General features: G+C 40.8%; 1 protein-coding gene and 1 non-coding gene across 2 annotated transcripts in view; both read right to left on the reverse strand.

The window, feature by feature from the left end:
• Window positions 1-2865: 2865 nt before the first annotated feature.
• The window catches only part of ACAT1 (acetyl-CoA acetyltransferase 1), a 30614-nt gene continuing 14719 nt past the window's right edge, over window positions 2866-18760 (reverse strand). Inside the window, exons 6-12 of the mRNA XM_066247449.1 lie at window positions 14032-14175; window positions 13448-13598; window positions 12455-12550; window positions 9650-9763; window positions 8322-8386; window positions 3588-3745; window positions 2866-3183 (exon numbers count right to left, since the gene is read on the reverse strand). Coding sequence (XP_066103546.1) covers window positions 3063-3183; window positions 3588-3745; window positions 8322-8386; window positions 9650-9763; window positions 12455-12550; window positions 13448-13598; window positions 14032-14175 — 849 coding nt within the window. The 3' untranslated portion in view covers window positions 2866-3062. The remainder of the gene's footprint in view (window positions 3184-3587; window positions 3746-8321; window positions 8387-9649; window positions 9764-12454; window positions 12551-13447; window positions 13599-14031; window positions 14176-18760) is intronic.
• On the reverse strand, window positions 10307-10382 carry TRNAS-GGA (transfer RNA serine (anticodon GGA)). The gene has a single exon. It is a non-coding gene; the product is annotated as a tRNA-Ser (tRNA).

The following is an 18760-nucleotide window of genomic DNA, read 5'->3' on the forward strand; positions in this document are numbered from 1 at the left end:
ATCAATAGAAATATTTTTAATGCTTTTATTAAATGTGTGAGCTAGTTTTTATATTAGCAGTTCTAATATTGTATACTTTGTAATCTTTTTTATTAATTTTTATTTGATTTTTAGAGAGACAGGAAAATTTATCTGTTCCTGTATGTTTCCTGACCGAGATTGAACCAGCAACTTCTGTGCTTTGGACAATGATCTAACCAACAAGCTATTTGGCCAGGGATATACTTTATAATCTTAGTGATTCTTTATATAACTAAATATGATTTGTCAACATTTTATTTAATGTTTACTTCTAATGAGATTGGTTTCAAGCTCTTGCCAATTTTTAAAATCAATTTAAAACTTTCCAGCCTGACCAGGCGGTGGTGCAGTGGATAGAGCGTCGGACTGGGATGCAGAGCAGAGGACCCGGGTTCGAGACCCCAAGCTCGCCAGCTTCAGTGCGGGCTCATCTGGTTTGAGGAAAAGCCCAACAGCTTGAACCCAAGGTCACTGGCTCCAGCAAGGGGTTACTTGGTCTGCTGAAGGCCCACAGTCAAGGCACATATGGGAAAGCAATCAATGAACAACTAAGGTGCTGCAACGCGCAATGAAAAACTAATGATTGATGCTTCTCATCTCTCTCCGTTCCTGTCTGTCTGTCCCTGTCTATCCCTTTCTCTGACTTACTCTCTGTCGCTGTAAAAAAAAAAAATTTAAAAGTGCCCCCCCAAAACCTTTCCAGCTCTTTCTAATTTATCTGAATATTGGAATGATAAATAGTACTCATTTTAATATTATTGCAATATTAAAGTAAGAAAATATACGTAAAACATTTAGGTCAATGTCTGGAGCATAATTAGTACTCTAAGAACTAGCCGCTATTCTAACATCCTATTTTTTTGTTTTCTGAAGCAGTTTATTTAGAATGGGAAAAACTGTTCCTTAAAACTAAATCATTAGTAAGTTATCTAGCCTTGGAGGCTTTTTCAGAACAAAAACAGTTTCTTCCCTCAAATTTCTTCTGCATTAATTGATCTAGTCAGGCCTTGAGTTTTTTCAGAATTAAGTATTTTTTCCTAATATTTACTTGTGTTCTCTTTAAATACATATGACTAATTTTTTCTGACAAAATCACCTCTTGACAGTTATATACTTTCTGATTTGCTAATTTCTAATTCTTTGTTCTTTATTCATGTTTAACTTTTTTTTTTTTTGGTATTTTTCTGAAGTGAGAAGAGGGGAGGCAGAGACAGACTCCCTCATGCACTCCACCAGGATCCACCCGGCATGCCCACTAGGGGGTGATGCTCAGCCCATCTTGGGTGTTGCTCCGTTGCAATTGGAGCCATTCTAGCTCCTGAAGTGGAGCCATGGAGCCATCCTCAGCGCCAGGGACAACTTTGCTCCAAAGGAGCCTTGGATGTGGGAAGGGAGGAGAGAGAGAGGAAGAAGAGGGGGAAGGGTAGAGAAGCAGATAGGTGCTTCTCCTGTGTGCCCAGGATGGGAATCGAACCTGGGACTTCTACACGCCAGGCCAATGGTCTAATGCTGAGCCAACTGGCCAGGGCCTCATGTTTAACTTTTTAAATTGACTGAAAATTTATCTGATATTTTCCTTTTAAAACCATGTAAACAATTAAGGCAGTGAATTGTTTAATTTCAACTTTAGACATCAAAATTTGAATGATAGAATGAGTCAATTTTTTTAGTTTTTATCTGTTCAACTTAATTACTTAGAATAAGGTAGCATGCTTTCCTTTTTTTGTGTGTGACAGAGACAGAGTCAGAGAGAGGGACAGATAGGGACAGAAAGGAAGGGAGAGATGAGAAACATCAATTCTTTGTTGTGGCACCTTAGTTGTTCATTGATTGCTTTCTCATATGTGCCTTGACTGGGGGGCTATAGCAGACCAAGTGACCCAAGATCGCTGGCTCAAGCTGGTGACCTCAGGGTCTTGAACCTGCATCCTCTGCATCTCAATCTGACGCTCTATCCACCAAGCCACTGCCTGGTCAGGAGGTAGCATGCTTTTTTGCCTACACATTTATTTTTATTTTGGTCAAAGGATAAGTTAAAGTTTCAGTAAAAGTTGCATGGGTGCTTAAAAGTATTGTTTATAAAGATACAAAATTTTGCCTGACCAGGCTGTGGCCCAATGGATAGAGCATCGGCTTGGGACACAGAGGACCAGGTTCGAAACCCCATGGTCACTGTCTTGAGCCCAAAGGTCGCTGGCTTGAGTTCAACGTCACTGGCTTGAACAAGAGGTCATTGGCTTGGCTGGAGCCCACCCTCGCCCCCTCCCCGTCAAGGCACATACGAGAAGCAATCAATGAACAACTAAAATGTTGCAACTACAAGTTGATTCTTCTCACTTCTTTCTGTTACTACTACAAAAAGAAACAAAAGAATAGCCTGTCTCATGAACAATATAATCTTTGCTTTATATCCATCCTTCCAGGGAGCATAGGGAGTTGTTTCGCAGGTGGGTTCCCAAGGACTCAAGACGCCAGTGCCTTGGAGACCAAGTTAACGAGTAAGCAAGCATCCTGGCGGGCATTCCTGCATGCCAGTCCCAACCACCTGTACCCTACTACATGACTAACTTTATGCTTAGTAATAAATGATTTACTTCCCCCAAAATACAGAAACCGGTCAGTCAGCTGGGACTATTAAGGCAGTTCTTTTGAATGTGTGTCCTCTGCCTTCCTGAGTTGCTGGTAATTTGAATTAAAGACACGCATAATACCTACTTGGTCCCTGACTCTCATGAAATGGCTAAAAGGACAGTGGGCAACATGAACCCCAGCTTGTTTTGATAACATTTTTTTTCAAATAGAGCTTTATAACAAAAATGTTGAACTTTTCAAGATTAACAAAAATTTAAAGCAGAAAAAATTTTATTTGTAATTTCAAAATGTTTTGGGATTTGATCTTTTCACCTTATTTTTTAAAAAGTTAATATAGAAAATAAAAAATGAAACATTATTTTGAGTACAAGCTCTCCCAAGGTGGTCAGTCACACTGATTACAGCAGGCCTTTCTAGCCACAGAGTTGAGTTGTCCTAACAGGGTTGCCTTAGAGCTTCTGGATCAGCATGGCGGAAGCACCTCCTCCTCCATTGCAGATACTGGCAAGACCATATTCTCCTTGCTTCAAGGCATGAACCAAATGAGTGACAATCCTGGCTCCAGACATCCTAGGATAAGAAAGCATTTGGTTCTTTAATGAATTATAAAATTTACGAGTAACAAAAATAGTTTCTATTCCAAATTTGCCATTGTAGCTGAATTTCATTTCCGTTCTTAATTTCAGGAGACGTTTCAAGACTGATTACAGCTTTTTTTTTTTTTATTACAGCTTTTTAAAAGCCCAAGCATAGATTTTTAATCTTAAATCTTCAGAATAAAACAATATTAGTTTTCAAGCTAAAAATGTTACATATCTGTGTTCAATCCTATCACAGTGGTGTTTGCCTTAACTGGAGTTCGGAAGGAAATCTATTTAACACAGTAATAGGAATTACCATGAAGCACTTTTAGATAGTAATACAAAGTCAACCATTAACCTACTTAAGAGAATTTTCTTTATGATTTTACCTACCCAATTGGATGCCCTAGGGAAACAGCTCCTCCATTGACATTCACTTTTTGAGGATCAATCTCCAGCATTTTAATGTTTGCTAGTACAACCAGACTAAAGGCTTCATTGACTTCCCACATTGTAACATCTTCTTTTTTCAATCCTGCATCTTTAAGAACCTAAAATTTTTAAAATATAGATTATGTTCAAGTAATTAACAAGTCAAAACTTGTTTTCTTGAAAATCTGTAATTTTGGTTTGTATTTTCCATATTTATTTTATTTTTCAAATTTTTGTGACATACAATACTCTTGGTTTAAGGTGAGTCTGGCTAAAGGATTATCAATTTTATCTGTTCAAAGAGCCAGCTCTTGATTTCGCTGATATTTTGTATTGTTTTTCTAAGCTATTTTGTTTATTTCTACTCTGTTGTTTATTATTCCCTTCTTTCTACTCACTTTTGGCTTTCTTTATTGTTCTTTTTCTAGTTCCTTTAGCCGTAAGGTTAGACTGTTTATTTGGTATTTTCTTGTTTCTTGAGGAAAGCCCGTAATGCTACCAGTTTCCTTCTTAGAACTGCTTTGGCTGTGTCCTGTAGATTTTGGGTCAATGTGTTTTACTTTTACTTTGTCTCAACGTATCTTAATTTCTTCCTTGATCTTGTTCACTCATTATTTAGTAGCATATTACATAGCCTCGATGTGTGTGTTTTCAGTTTTCTTCTTATAATTTATTTCTAGTTTCATACCATGGTGACTAGAGATGATGTTTGATATTTCCATCTTAAATTTATTGACACTTGTTTTGTAGCCTAATATGGTCTATCCTGGGAAATGTTCTATATGCACTTGAGAATTTATATTCTGCTGCCTTTGGATGACATTATCCTTAAATTATTATTAAGACCTGTTCTAATATAGCATTTAAGGCAACTATTTTTATTAATTGTTTATTTTACTGATTTTAGAGAGAGGGGAAGAGAAAGAGGAACATGGACCTGTATGTGTCCTGACTGGGGATCAAACTAGCAATCTCTGAGCCTTGGGATGATACTCTAACCAACTGTGCTACCTGGCCAGGGCAAGGCAACTATTTCTATGTTAATCTTCCAAGTTACTGATTTGATCATCTGCTTCATCTAATTTGCTGTTGATTTCCTCTAGTGTATTCTTCATTTCAGTTATTGTATTGTTCTTTTTTTTTTTTTACAGAGACAGAGAGAGAGTCAGAGAGAGGGATAGATAGGGACAGACAGACAGGAACGGAGAGAGATGAGAAGCATCAATCATCAGTTTTTCGTTGCGACACCTTAGTTGTTCATTGATTGCTTTCTCATATGTGCCTTGACCGTGAGCCTTCAGCAGACCAAGTAACCCCTTGCTTGAGCCAGAGACCTTGGGTCCAAGCTGGTGGGCTTTGCTCAAACCAGATGAGCCCACGCTCAAGCTGGTGACCTCGGAGGTCTCAAACCTGGGTCCTCCGCGTCCCAGTCCAATGCTCTATCCACTGCACCACCACCCAGTCAGGCTGTTCATTTTTGAGTGGTTCTTTTTTATGGTTTCTACTGAAGTTCTGATTATGGTTTCTGATGAAGTTAGATTAGACTTCATCTAATCTTGCCCTAAGTTAATTGAGCATCCTTACAACCAGTGTTTTGAATTCTATGTCTAGTATATTGCTTGTCTCCATTTAGTTTAATTCTTTTTCTAGAGTTAGTTCTGTTCTATCATTTAGGATATATTTCTTTGCCTCCTCATTTTGGCTGCCTCCCTATGTTTATTTCTATGTATTAGGTAAATCTAGTATGTCTCCTGGTCTTGGCAGAGTAGCTCTCTGTGGAAGTGTCCTGTGGGCCCAGTCCTTTAGTTCCCTTGCCTTGTTGCTCCTGGATATCTCTTGTGATGGTTGTGTGCTCTCCTGTTGTAATTGAACCTTATCAGCTGTTGGCCTGTCAGTAGGTGTGGTTGACCCTCATGAGAGATGACTATGACTATAACAGATGCTCTTTTGCAGGGGTTGACCCCACTGAGCAGGAGTCACTTTAGTGGGGCTCTGATGTCAGCCAAGTCTATCCTTTGGTGTGTCATTTGTGAAGCTGGTTGGGTGGTGCTCTGGTGTGGTCTGAAGCTGGCCCCAAGGTGTATTAGTTCTGGAGGCTCTTAGGAGGGGCTCTGGTGATGTCAAGGTCAGCCAGAACTTTCTTCTTGGCTTGATATTGCCTAGTAGGAGTTACAAAATGACCTGTAGTTGGTTGCCACTACTGCAGGGCTTAAAGGCACTTCAGAGAGGCTATCCTGCAAACTAAGGCTGGCTGCCACTACTGCCAGGCATGGGACATTTTGGCAGGCACAACAGTGAGCTGAGGCCAGCTGCCACTTGTACTATGCTAATGGCTGCTCAATGGAAGCTGTATTCCAAGCCAAGACTGGTCACTGTTTATTCCAGATTTGGCACCACCTGATAGGCATTACAATGCCAAATTGAGACCAATCATTGTTGTGCCAGGCTAGAGGCCATTTAGCAAGAAGTACAGGGCACACTGGAGCCAGTTGATTATAATGCACTGAAGCTTGTTTGGGTACTGTGAGTCTTTGTAATATTTTCAGGAAAGTCCACATTGTGAGCCAAGGTGAGGCGCATGTGTGGATAAGCTGCTGGAAGACATTCAGATCAGCTACATGAGCTGGGGAAGGGGCAGAGGTCTTGGGGAATCTCCAGGGCAAAGCAAACAGTGTTAGGTTAGGTTAATAGCTCAGTTTAGCGCCTGCCTACCAGCTGGGTGGAGGGAGGGCTCAAAGGAACAATGGCACCTGCAGGTACTTTCATGCGGAGCCCTGCCCCTGCAGCCCTGGCGGTGAAGCTAGTCAGCGTAGTTCCTCCCCATGTTCCCTGTGCTGGAGTCCAGTGGGAGTGAGTTTGTGAGCAAGCAAGTCCATGCACAGGCCCTGTAAGACGAATGCCCGGGACTCAGCAGCCCTCCTTCTCACTCAGCCACAATCCCCACTGGTTTTCACAGTCAGATGCTATGAGAACCTGGCACTGGGGCCCTGCGCTGGGACCCCTCACTCCTCTGAGGGGACCTCTGTAGCCAAGACATCCCTCCCAATTCTTAATTGCCACACTGTGGGTATATGACCTGCCTGTTCCGTGTCTCCACTCCCAACAGTCTTGATGCGGCTTCTTCTATATATCCATAGTTATAGCAGTTCTGTTCACCTACTCTTCAGGTTGTGGATGGTTGTTCTGTAATTTGTAATTTTGATGTGGTCATGGGAAGGCGCAAGCACCGTATTTACCTACTCTGTAATATTAACTAGAAATTCAGTTAGTATTTCGCATTGATGCAAGAGACATTTAAACATGGAGTTTCCTTCTTAGCTTACAAGAGGAATGCCCTTTTATTTTCTGATTTTAATAGCTCACCTGATTGCATTATAATCAAAGGATTGTATTTGCATTTTCTTATTTCTATTTTGGAGAAACGATCTGTCAAATAACAGAGGTATATTAATCTCTACTATAAGTATGTTCCCATTTTTTTTACTGCGTCCCTTATAGTTTTTGCTTTATAAAAGTTGCGGTGGGGTTATTTGGGGCATAGTCAGAGCTATTGTAACTTCACTGTAAATTATTTATTTAAATTATTTTCTCCCTTAAAGTCTTTTTTATTTTAAATATCTCCTATTTTGGTAGTTCTTCACAGGCAGGAAGATGTTGACGACAGTTGTGATTATCTTTATAAAATATTGCTAGTGCCTTTTTTCCATAGAATTTTTTATGTTGTGAGCAACAATAAAATTAACATGAAACTATTCCTCACCCTTCCTGCCTGCCTTCATGGGACACACGTAACTTTCTAAGCTATAGAGTTCAAACAGCTTCTTCTGCTCCAACAGCACAAAACAAAACTTGGTACCTAGTGTAACTACTTCTCTGGCTCTCAGAACCCAGCCTGCTCAGGTGTCTACCTTCAGAACCAGAACTTTTTGTCACTTTCTGGGAGCTGCCACCTCTGGAGAGATCATCCATTCCCACTATTTCAAATCCTTCTCTATCCTTAATCTCCACTGATTTCTGCCTTTTTTTTTTAATCTCAGTGCTGTCCTCTAAAGTTCACTCTCTTGGATGAGGCCTCCCCTTTTCTGAAAGGGAGTATTTGTTCAAGTCTTCTGAGATCTCTCAGAACCTCAGCCCCTCGGGGCTCTCTTTTCTTGTGACTCATTAACAACTTTCCAGAGACTTAGACTGACAATTTGGAGTAGGTAGGTTCTATCTTTAGTTTTCCTCTAACACCCACTCCCAACAGGTCCATTTCTAGATAGAGACTTCTCTTAGTAATGAGTATTTGCTCTGAATTTTAAAACCAGGACCCTCAGCATTCCCTTTTATTTCTCTGCCATACCAATCTCTCATTTTGTGGTTAATATACTAGTGTGTGACTTAGAAGTAATTCAAGCTATCTCTATGCTTTGGGAGATGAATAACATTTAAAATCTAAAATCTGCAACCTCGGTATAAGCAAACCAGAGGTTAGCAGATGGAGGTCTGGCCTATGGTGGCGCAGTGGATCAAGTGTCGACCTGGAACGCTGAGGTCTCTGGTTCAAAACCCTGGGCTTGTCTGGTCGAGGCATATATGGCAGTTGATGCTTCCTGCTTCTCCCCCTTCTCTCTCTCTCTCTCTCTCTCTCTTCCCTCTCTAAAATAAATAAATTAATTAATTTTTAAAACTTGGCAGAATGGAATATGTTCTCACCTTAGGTACAGCATATGCAGGTGCAATTGGAAAATCAATAGGCTCTACAGCAGCATCAGCAAATGCTTAAAAAAATGAGTTTTAAAAATATTTTTAATAAACACCCAAAGCTATACATAACAACTGTTAAATATACTATGCAAAAATGCAAGTTTCCCAACCCCTTTAAGATACGTAAATGTATTTGTTCCTTTTCTCAGAGTCTACACCTCTTAAAGCCATTGATCTTCATGAGCAGACGGTAGGGGGAATCTTCTCCTGGGACACTGGCGTTATCTAGAGATAGTTTTGGTTGTTGCAGCAGGTGCAGTGCCTCTTACTGTGTAACTAGTGGTAGAGGCCAAAGATGTTGCTAAACACCCTACAATGCACAGAACAAACCCCGAAACAAAGCATTTTTTTTGTATTTTTCTGAAGCTGGAAACGGGGACACAGTCAGACAGACTCCCGCATGCGCCCGACCGGGATCCACCCGGCACGCCCACCAGGGGGCGATGGTACGCCCATCCGGGGCGTCGCTCTGTTGCAACCAGAGCAATCCTAGCGCCTGAGGCAGAGGTCACAGAGCCATCCTCAGCGCCCGGGCCAACTTTGCCCCAATGGAGCCTTGGCTGCGGGAGGGGATGAGAGAGACAGAGAGGAAGGAGAGGGGAGGGGTGGAGAAACAGATGGGCGCTTCTCCTGTGTGCCCTGGCCAGGAATCGAACCCGGGACTCCTGCACGCCAGGCCGGCGCTCTACCACTGAGCAAACCGGCCAGGGCACAAAGCAATTTTTTGTTGTAAAATATTAATAGAGCTAAGGTTAAGAAATCATGATCTAAACTATGAATAAAATGCAGTTACAAGGTTTTTATAAAGTAACAAAGTATCTGTTTAACTCCTTATGAAGAAGGCAAGGCAGATTTTACAGCTAAAAATAGGCTTAAGGAGATTGCTGTATGTCAAGGCTACACAGTTAATAATAAGTGACAGAATATCTAGATTTCATATTTCTAGACTTCTAATTGCATATTTTGTTTAGGTATATGAGATTTTATCTGGCGCCCTTCCCCATAGTGCCAGGGTAAAACATGCACCCTGTACTCACCCACTCATTTTATAGGACAGGAAAAGAGTTTTAAAGCTCAATGTTATATAAAATAAATTATAACAAAAATATTAAGGAGCTTTTATCTCAGTTAAAACATGTTTTAGTTATATCCTGTCACAAAGCACAACACTATAGCTAGAAATAGCTTCAATATTATGTATTACTGACAAGGAAACTCAGTTTCAGGAATGGCTTATGGAGGTTTAGGAATAAACAAATGTTCAGAACATTTTCTACCTGCTATTCTTGCCAGTGGTTTAACATTGAGTCTCTTGGCTGCATCTGCAGTCATCAAAACCAAAGCAGCTGCTCCATCATTCAGTGTGCTGGCATTGGCCGCTGTTACCGTGCCTGAAAGCATCAAAGAGCATGAAGTCAAAACAGTTCAATTCCTACCGTGTTCTGCTTATGCTGCCAGATGCATGGCGCATTACAAATACACATGGAGATAACTCCTGCCCTAAGGAAACATAGGCACCTATAACACAATTAATGTAAGAATGCTTTTACTGTGTTAGTTTTTGTTACAGTTTATTCTAAGCTAGCTCAGAAATGCATGATGGCACTGACTAAAATGCTGGTTTGCAATTCTTTTTTTTTTTTTTTTTTGTATTTTTCCGAAGCCAGAAACGGGGAGGCAGTCAGACAGACTCCCGCATGCGCCTGACCAGGATCCACCAGGCATGCCCACCAGGGGGCGATGCTCTGCCCATCTTGGGTGGTCCTTCTGCTGCAATCAGAGCCATTCTAGCACCTGAGGCAGAGGCCACAGAGCCATCCTCAGCGCCTGGGCAAACTTTGCTTCAGTGGAGCCTTGGCTGCAGGAGGGGAAGAGAGAGACAGAGAGGAAGGCGAGGGGGAGGGGTGGAGAAGCAGATGGGTGCTTCTCCTGTGTGCCCTGGCCGGGAATCGAACCCGGGACTCCTGCACTCCAGGCTGACGCTCTACCACTGAGCCAACTGGCCAGGGCCTGGTTTGCAATTCTTGAAAAGTAAACACCAGTTCATAGTTTTTTCTCCCCAGTGTCTCTTAGCTTACTCATCATAGAGCACACACTCATATATTTTTCAAATCTGTCAAAATCAGGTACTTCTTCTTGTCACTTAATGGCAATGAATAGTAAAAAATCACTGAACTAAATACAGAGAATTTTATGATATATAAATTATGTTAATCAAACTTTTAAAAAAATATCAATAAAGATCCTATAAAGAATGCTAGGCCCTGGTTGGTTGGCTCAGTGGTAAAGCATCAGCCCAGCATGTAGAAGTCCCGGGTTCGATTCCCAGCCAGGGCACACAGGAAAAGCGCCTATCTGCTTCTCTACCCTTCCCCCTCTCCTTTCTCTTTATCTTTCTCTTCCCTTCCCGCAGACAAGGCTCCACTGGAGCAAAGTTGGCCCGGGCGCTGAGGATGGCTCCATGGCCTCTGCCTCAGGCCCTAGAATGGCTCTGATTGCAGCGGAGCAACACCCCAGAGGGGCTGAGCATCACGCCCTGGTGGGCATGCCAGGTGGATCCCGGTTGGGCACATGTGGGAGTCAGTCTGTCTGTCTGCCTCCCCTCCTACTTCTCACTTCAGAAAAGTATAAAAAAATAAAAAAAGAATGCTAAAAATTTTTAAGTATAAGTAAAATTTTTATAAGATTTTTTTTTAAAAAACTGGTCCATTCCTATAGTTGATGTCGAGAAATTCAATCAGGAAAGGGGGGAATTTTTGGTTTATTATCACAATAGTATACAACTAATTTTAAAAGCAGAACTGACCTTTTATTCTCAAAGGATTTCAAAACCATTAGGAACACTGGAATCTCATTTATACTAACAGCCAGCAATTACTTATTGAGAACCTACTATTACATTCCAGGCACTGCAGATAAAACAGTGAACAACACTGTTGTCATCTTACTCTTCAAGAAGTTTATAGATATTTAACATAAACTTAACTTGCACATTACAGTAAACTTTATATTTTTTTCAGATTTATCCTTTTTTTTTTTTTTTTTTTTTTTTTTTTTTCTTTTCATTTTTCTGAAGCTGGAAATAGGGAGAGACAGTCAGACAGACTCCTGCATGCGCCCGACCGGGATCCACCCGGCACGCCCACCAGGGGCGAAGCTCTGCCCATCAGGGGGCGATGCTCTGCCCATCCTGGGTGTCGCCATGTTGCGACCAGAGCCACTCTAGCGCCTGGGGCAGAGGCCACAGAGCCATCCCCAGCGCCCGGGCCATCTTTGCTCCTATGGAGCATTGGCTGCGGGAGGGGACGAGAGAGACAGAGAGGAAGGCGCGGCGGAGGGGTGGAGAAGCAAATGGGCGCTTCTCCTGTGTGCCCTGGCCGGGAATCGAACCCGGGTCCTCCGCACGCTAGGCCGACGCTCTACCGCTGAGCCAACCGGCCAGGGCCTCCTTTTTTTTTTAATAGAAGAGAGAGAGAGAAGGGGAGAGAAGCAGGAAGCATCAACTCTTATATGTGCCTTGACCAGGCGAAGCCAGGGTTTTGAACCGGCGACCACAGTGTTTCAGGTTGACGCTTTATTCCCTGCGCCACCACAGGTCAGGCTCAATAAACTTTCATAAACCACAGATGAAAAACAATTCTAAAGTCATTCTATAATCTCTTTCCTATGACTTATATATCTTAAAGGTATTAACTGTTAAGCAGTTTTAAATATACTTTGGATAAATACTTGTTTTGTTAATTTTACTTGAGACTGATGTATTGAAAATGTTAAACAGTACCTAGATGTTTTCCAGGATTACTTTTTACAAATCCTTACTCCGCCTGACCTGTGGTAGCGCAGTGGAAGTACTGACCTGGAACACTGAGGTTGCCGGTTTGAAACCCTGGGCTTGCCTAGTCAAGGTTTGTATTGGAAAAAACTATGAGTTGAGGCGTCCTGCTCCTCCCCACTTCTCTCTCTCTCTCTCTCTCTCTCCTCTCTCTAAAATGAATAAAGTCTTAAAAGAAAAATCCTTACTCCAAGGCTAAATAAAGTATTAAAACTCCATTTTTTCTCATGCTTCATTTCTTAATACTAACCATTTTCTTTCTGGAAAACTGTCTTCAGCTTTGGAACTTTGCTAAAATCAACACGTTTATATTCTTCATCTTCTTTCACCACCACATCTGATTTACCTAAAAACACAAATCTTTTTAGTTAAGTAATCGCCAGTCAAGACAACAATTAGTCATTGAGTAAGAAACCTGCACAAGATGCTTGGTAGTCAGGCCTCCCTTTGTGTGCCCACATACCTTAAACCATCAGAGGTAAATTTTGTAGAATCCACCTTCTTTAATCTGCTAGTGTCTTAGAGACTATTAAGTAGTTTAACATAATTTAAATCTATTCAGCCACATCCCATTCCCTTCTCTCTCCACCTCCTTTGAATTCTCTTGACCACAAGGTATGTGTCTAAACTAGGCTAGATAAGCTCTAGTGTTCCTTCATTCTGGGCATAGTAACCATTCCTAGAATGGTAATGTCACCTACACCAGGTTGCGAGCCTCTACTGTGTATTAGTTCTGCTGGAGTTGGTCCCTTTGAGCCTTAGAGATGTGAATAAAGGCAGAAATGTAAGAAGCCTGAGCAAATGAAGCACAAAAGCATGCAGTACTGACAGGCCGAGAGAGCATGTCCTAATAGTACCAAATCCCAGTTCCAACACCTACAATTCTCAGAGCTGACTTTTTGCTGCCATTACCACCTTCGGTTCTAGGAGGTAACTCCAGAAGCCTTCTAATAAATCCTCTTTTTCACTTAAGCTACCTGTTGCTCATATTAGAGTTCTAATAAATCTATTTTTCAAACTAAAATAATATGTTTAGTGGACTTTAATTAAATCTTGTATTAAAGTGGGTTGAACTATATTATTCCCAAACTGGCAACATTCTCCTTATTTAAGCAGAAGGGTCAAGTGTCCTTAGTTGAAATGGAAAAGATAAAATTATATTAATTTAAAATTTAAACAAAAATTTAGCAACATGTAAAGTCAGTTAAAAATTAAAATCTATTTTGGAACATAATCCTTCTACCTTTTATTGTAATTGTGACAGGAATAACTTCATTTCCGAACTTTCCAGCTTCCCATGCTGCTTTACTTCTGGTGTAGGAGTTAATAGCATACGTGTCCTGTTCGTCTCGGGAAATACTCAGCTTTTTTGCAGTATTCTCAGCACAGTTGCCCTGATAAAAGTTGGAAATAAAAAAAAAACACACTAACTTTGTATAACATATCTATTATCTTCGCATAACATAAAATAGCTAGTAGTTGAATTTAGTTCCTTAAAATATACTTGTCTAGACTAGGCAATTTTTCACTCATGTCTCACCTTCAAATACTTGAATTAGCCTAGAGTTGCTATTTCAATGGCAAATAATTAGTTATAGAATATATTATTAGTAGGCAGAAAATGCCCTATTCTAGTGTGTGGCAATTTATTAAACAATTGAGCCAAGCTTATGCAACGAGCATAGAAAAATATTTTCTTAACATGAATAACTAAAATCAACATTTATAGAGTCTATCCTTCAGTTCAATTTTGAAAATACATATAATTTTAAAAAGCAAGCGGTATTATATTTATATGACATTTCACTAGTAAAAAGCAAGAAGTACCATATGAATTTTATTGTAGACGTCAGTTAGCCCATCTTTTACGATCAAATCTTCAAGCTTTACCCCACCATATGGTGTGGCTCCTCTGTTCATTACGTAGGGAACATTAGACATGCTCTCCATCCCACCGGCCACCATCACATCCTGATCAGCAACAAACACACAGAAAACATGTCAATTTAGATAGTTTCAAACCCACTATACCATCCACACAGCTACAACAAACCAGTAATTTACATGAACTTTACTAAACATTTTTTATACAATAAATATAAGAAGTACTCTTACACCTGGATGAAAGGAAATAGTCTAAAATGTGTAATGATAATTTAAATTAAGAGTCATTCAGAGGGGATTCAAGATAGCAGCAGAATGAGTGGAAGTTATACTCACCTCCTTTCAGAACCAAACTGTAATTACAACTAAAATACTAAATAATCAACTTGAATAACTAACTGAAGACGAGCTGACTAGAAAGGTCTTACAACCAAGAATTTACAGAAGCCACAGTGAGACTGGTAAGAAAGGCAGAGATACCAAAAGGGCTGACCATACTCCAACGTGCAGCAGCTGAGAATCCCCAGTGATATCTTGGCTGCAAAGGTCCCTACTGAAGAGCATGGGGTCTCAATCCCAGGCTGGGCAACCCAGCAGAGTTGGGAAGAAGAGCTCACATAAAATCTGGCTGTGAAAATTAGTAGGGACTCTCTCTGCCAGGCAGACGGGAGTCAACTAGAAACATAGGCGTCCTCTTAAAGGACCAAGGAAAGATTGGATAAAGAAGATGTGGTACATATATACTATGGAATACTACTCAGCCATAAGAAATGATGACATATTACCATTTACAACAACATGGATGGACCTTGAGAACATGATACAGAGTGAATTAAGTAAATTAAGAAAGCTAAGATTTCACACATAGGTGGCATATAAAACAGACTCACAGACATAGATAAAAGTTAACTGGTTACCAGAAAAGCAGGTGTGGGGGAGGGCGTAGGGGGAAGGGAGTAAAGAGAAACAAATATAAGGTAACAGAAAATGATTTGACTCTGACTGATGGGTACACAACATAATCAACAGTTCAAATGCTATAGAAATGTTTACCTATGTACTCTTATTGATCAATGTTACTCTATTAAACTTAATTTTATAAATAAATTTTTAAAAAAGCTTCATTAAAAAAAAGGGCTAGGGCACAAATCTCTTTTGCAGCCACTTACCCTGGGCAACCAATGAATATATGATTAGGTGAACAACAAACCAATGTCTCTCTCTCTCTAAAATCAATTTTAAAAATATTTTTTAAAATGAGGAATACAGTATCTGTAATAAAAAGTACTCTAGAAGGTATCAACATTAAATTAGATGAAGCAGAAGAACAAGTCAGAGATTTGGAAGACAAAGTAGCAGGAAACACCCAATCAGAGCAATAAAAAATGAATTTTAAAAAAATGAGGATTGGCTCTGGCTAGTTGGCTCAGTGGTAGAGCCTTGTCCTGGCATGTGGAAGTCACAGGTTCAAATTCCTGGTCAGGGCACACAGAAGAAGCAACCATCTACTTCTCCACCCCTTCCTATCCCCTTTCTCTCTCTCCCTCTCTGCCCTTCCTATAGCCATGGCTCAAATGGTTTGAGCAAGTTGGCCCCAGGCACTGAGGATGGCTCCATAGCCACCCTCAGAGGCTAAAATAGCTCAGTTGCTGAGCAGCCCCAAATGGGCTCAGCATCGCCTGGTAGAGGGCTTGCCAGGTGGATCCTGGTCAGGGTGCATGCAGGAGTCTTTCTTCCTCCCCGCCTCTCCCTTACCAAAAAAAAAAAAAAAAAAAATGAGTATAATGTAAGGGACCTTTGAGACAACATAAGGCATTAGAACATTAACATCATAAGAAATACAAGAATGAGGAGATAGAGAGAGAACAAGGGATTAAGAACCTATGTGAAGAAATAATGGCTGAAAACTTCCCTTACCTAGTGAAGGAAAAAGACAAGTCCAAGAAGCATAAAGAGTCCCAAACAAGATGGACCCAAAGAAGTTCATACCAAACACATCGTAATTAAAACACCAAAGGTTACAGACAAGAGAGAATCTTAAAACACCAAGAGAAAGACAGTAATCTACTGAGGAGCTCCCATAAGGCAGTCAGTTAATTTCTCAACAGAAACATTTCCGGCACGAAGGGATTGGCAGGTAATATTCAAAATAATGAAAAAGAAGGTCCCACAACCAAGACTATTCTACCCAGTAAGACTAGCATTTAAAAATGAAGGAGAAATAAAGATCTTCCCAGGAAAAAACAAAAAGCTAAAGTTCATTACCACCAACCAGTATTACAAGAAATGTTAAAGGGACTTCTTTAAAAAGAAGGAAAAAAAAGTAATAAAGAATAAAATGGCAAAAAATACATATTTATTACTAATCATTTTAAAAAATATATTTATTAATTTTAGAGAGAGAGGGAAAGAGAGAAAGAGACAGAAACATCAATCTGTTTCTGTATGTGCCCTGACCAGGAATCGAACTGGCAACCTCTACATATCCGGACAACACTCTAACCAACAGAGCTTTCTGGCCAAGGCTCAATAATCACTTTAAATGTAAATGGCTTAAATGCTTCAATCAAAAAACACTGGGTAGCCTGACCAGGTGGTGGTGCAGTAAATAGAGCGTTGGACTGGGATGTGGATGACCCCGGTTCGAGACCCCAAGGTCGCCACCTTGAGTGCGAGCTCATCTGGTTTGAGCAAGGCTCACCAGCTTGAACACAAGGTCGCTGGCTAGAGCAAGGGGTCACTCAGCTTGCTGTAGCCTCCCACCCCTGTCAAGGCACATATGAAAAATCAATCAATGAACAAGTAAGAAATCGGAAAAAAAAAAAAAAAAAAAGGCCCCGGCTGGTTGGCTCAGCGGTAGAGCGTTGGCCTGGCGTGCGGGGGACCTGGGTTCGATTTCCGGCCAGGGCACATAGGAGAGGCGCCCATTTGCTTCTCCACCCCTCCCCCCCCTCCTTCCTCTCTGTCTCTCTCTTCCCCTCCCGCAGCCGAGGCTCCATTGGAGCAAAGATGGCCCGGGCGCTGGGGATGGCTCCTTGGCCTCTGCCCCAGGCGCTAGAGTGGCTCTGGTTGCGGCAGAGCGACCCCCCGGAGGGGCAGAGCATCGCCCCCTGGTGGGCAGAGCCTCGCCCCTGGTGGGCGTGCCGGGTGGATCCCGGTCGGGCGCATGCGGGAGTCTGTCTGATTGTCTCTCCCCGTTCCCAGCTTCAGAAAAATACAAAAAAAAAAAAAAAAAAAAAAAGAAATCGCAACAAAGAATTGATGTTTCTCATCTCTCTCCCTTCCTGTCTGTCTGTCCCTATTTGTCCTTCTCTCTGACTCTCTCTGTCTCTCCCACAAGAAAAAAAAGAACAACACTGGGTAGCTGAATGGCTAAGAAAATAAGACGCACATATATGCTGTCTTCAAGACACTCACTTCAAAACAAAACATACACACATAGACGGAGAGTAAAGGGATGGAAAAAGGTATTTCATGCATATGGAAATTTTTTATAAAAGAAGCTGAGGCAGCTATACTTATATGAGACAAAACAGACTTTAAAGCAAAGGCTATAATAAGGACAAAGAAGGACACTACAATGATAAAGTGATCAATCTAACAGGAGGCTATAACACTTGTAAACAGTTATGCACCCAAGAGAAGAATACCTAAATATGTAAAGCACATCTTGATGGATATAAATGGAGACACCAGTAGCAATACAGTCATAGTAGGGGATTTTAACACCCTACTGACATCAATAGATATGTCTTCAAAACAAAATTCAGAAGGAAAAGCAGCCTTAAATGACACATTACACCAGATGGACTTAATTGATATTGTCAGAGAATTTTACCTTATGGCAGCAAAATAAACATTCTTTTCAAGTGCACATAGAACATTTTCTAAGATAGTCCACATGTTACGCACAAAACAAGTCTCAATAAATTTAAGATTGTGATCATATCAAGCATATTCGCTGACCACAATAGTATGAAACTAGAAATCAATTAAAATTTTAAAAAATGAAAAGCAGACCCAAAACAAATGGAGGCTAAATAACATGTTATTAAGTAATGAATGAGTAGCAATGAGGTCAAGGAAAAAATCAAAAGATACCTTGAGCCTGACCTGTGGTGGCACAGTAGATAACGCTGAGGTTGCCGGTTCAAATCCATGCGTTTGCCTGGTTAAGGCATATACAGGAAACAACTACTATGAGTAAATACTTCCTGTTTTCCCTGCCCCCTTTCTCACTCTCTCTCTCTCTCCCCTCTCTCTAAAAATCAACAAATAAAATCTAAAAAAAAAAAAAGTCTTTAAAAATAGATACCTTGAGACAAATAAAAATAAGAACACATCAACCCAAAATCTATGATACATAGCAAAAGCAGTCATAAGAGGAAAATTCTTGGCATTAAAGACCTACTTCAAGAAACAAACCAGCCTGACTTGTGGTGGCACAGTGGATAAAGTCTCAACCTGGAACACTGAGGTTGCTGGTTCAAAACCCTGGGCTTGCCTGGTCAAGGCACATATGGGAGTTGATGCTTCCTGCTCCTCCCCCCTTGTGTCTCCCTTCTCTCTCTCTCTCTCTTTCTCCTTCTCTGTCCTCTCTCAAGTGAATAAATAAATAAATAATTTTTTAAAAAAGAAAGAAACAAATCAAATCTCAAACACCCTAACCTTA

This window comes from Saccopteryx bilineata, chromosome 1 (genome assembly GCF_036850765.1).
Source record: "Saccopteryx bilineata isolate mSacBil1 chromosome 1, mSacBil1_pri_phased_curated, whole genome shotgun sequence".
Lineage (NCBI taxonomy): Eukaryota > Metazoa > Chordata > Mammalia > Chiroptera > Emballonuridae > Saccopteryx > Saccopteryx bilineata.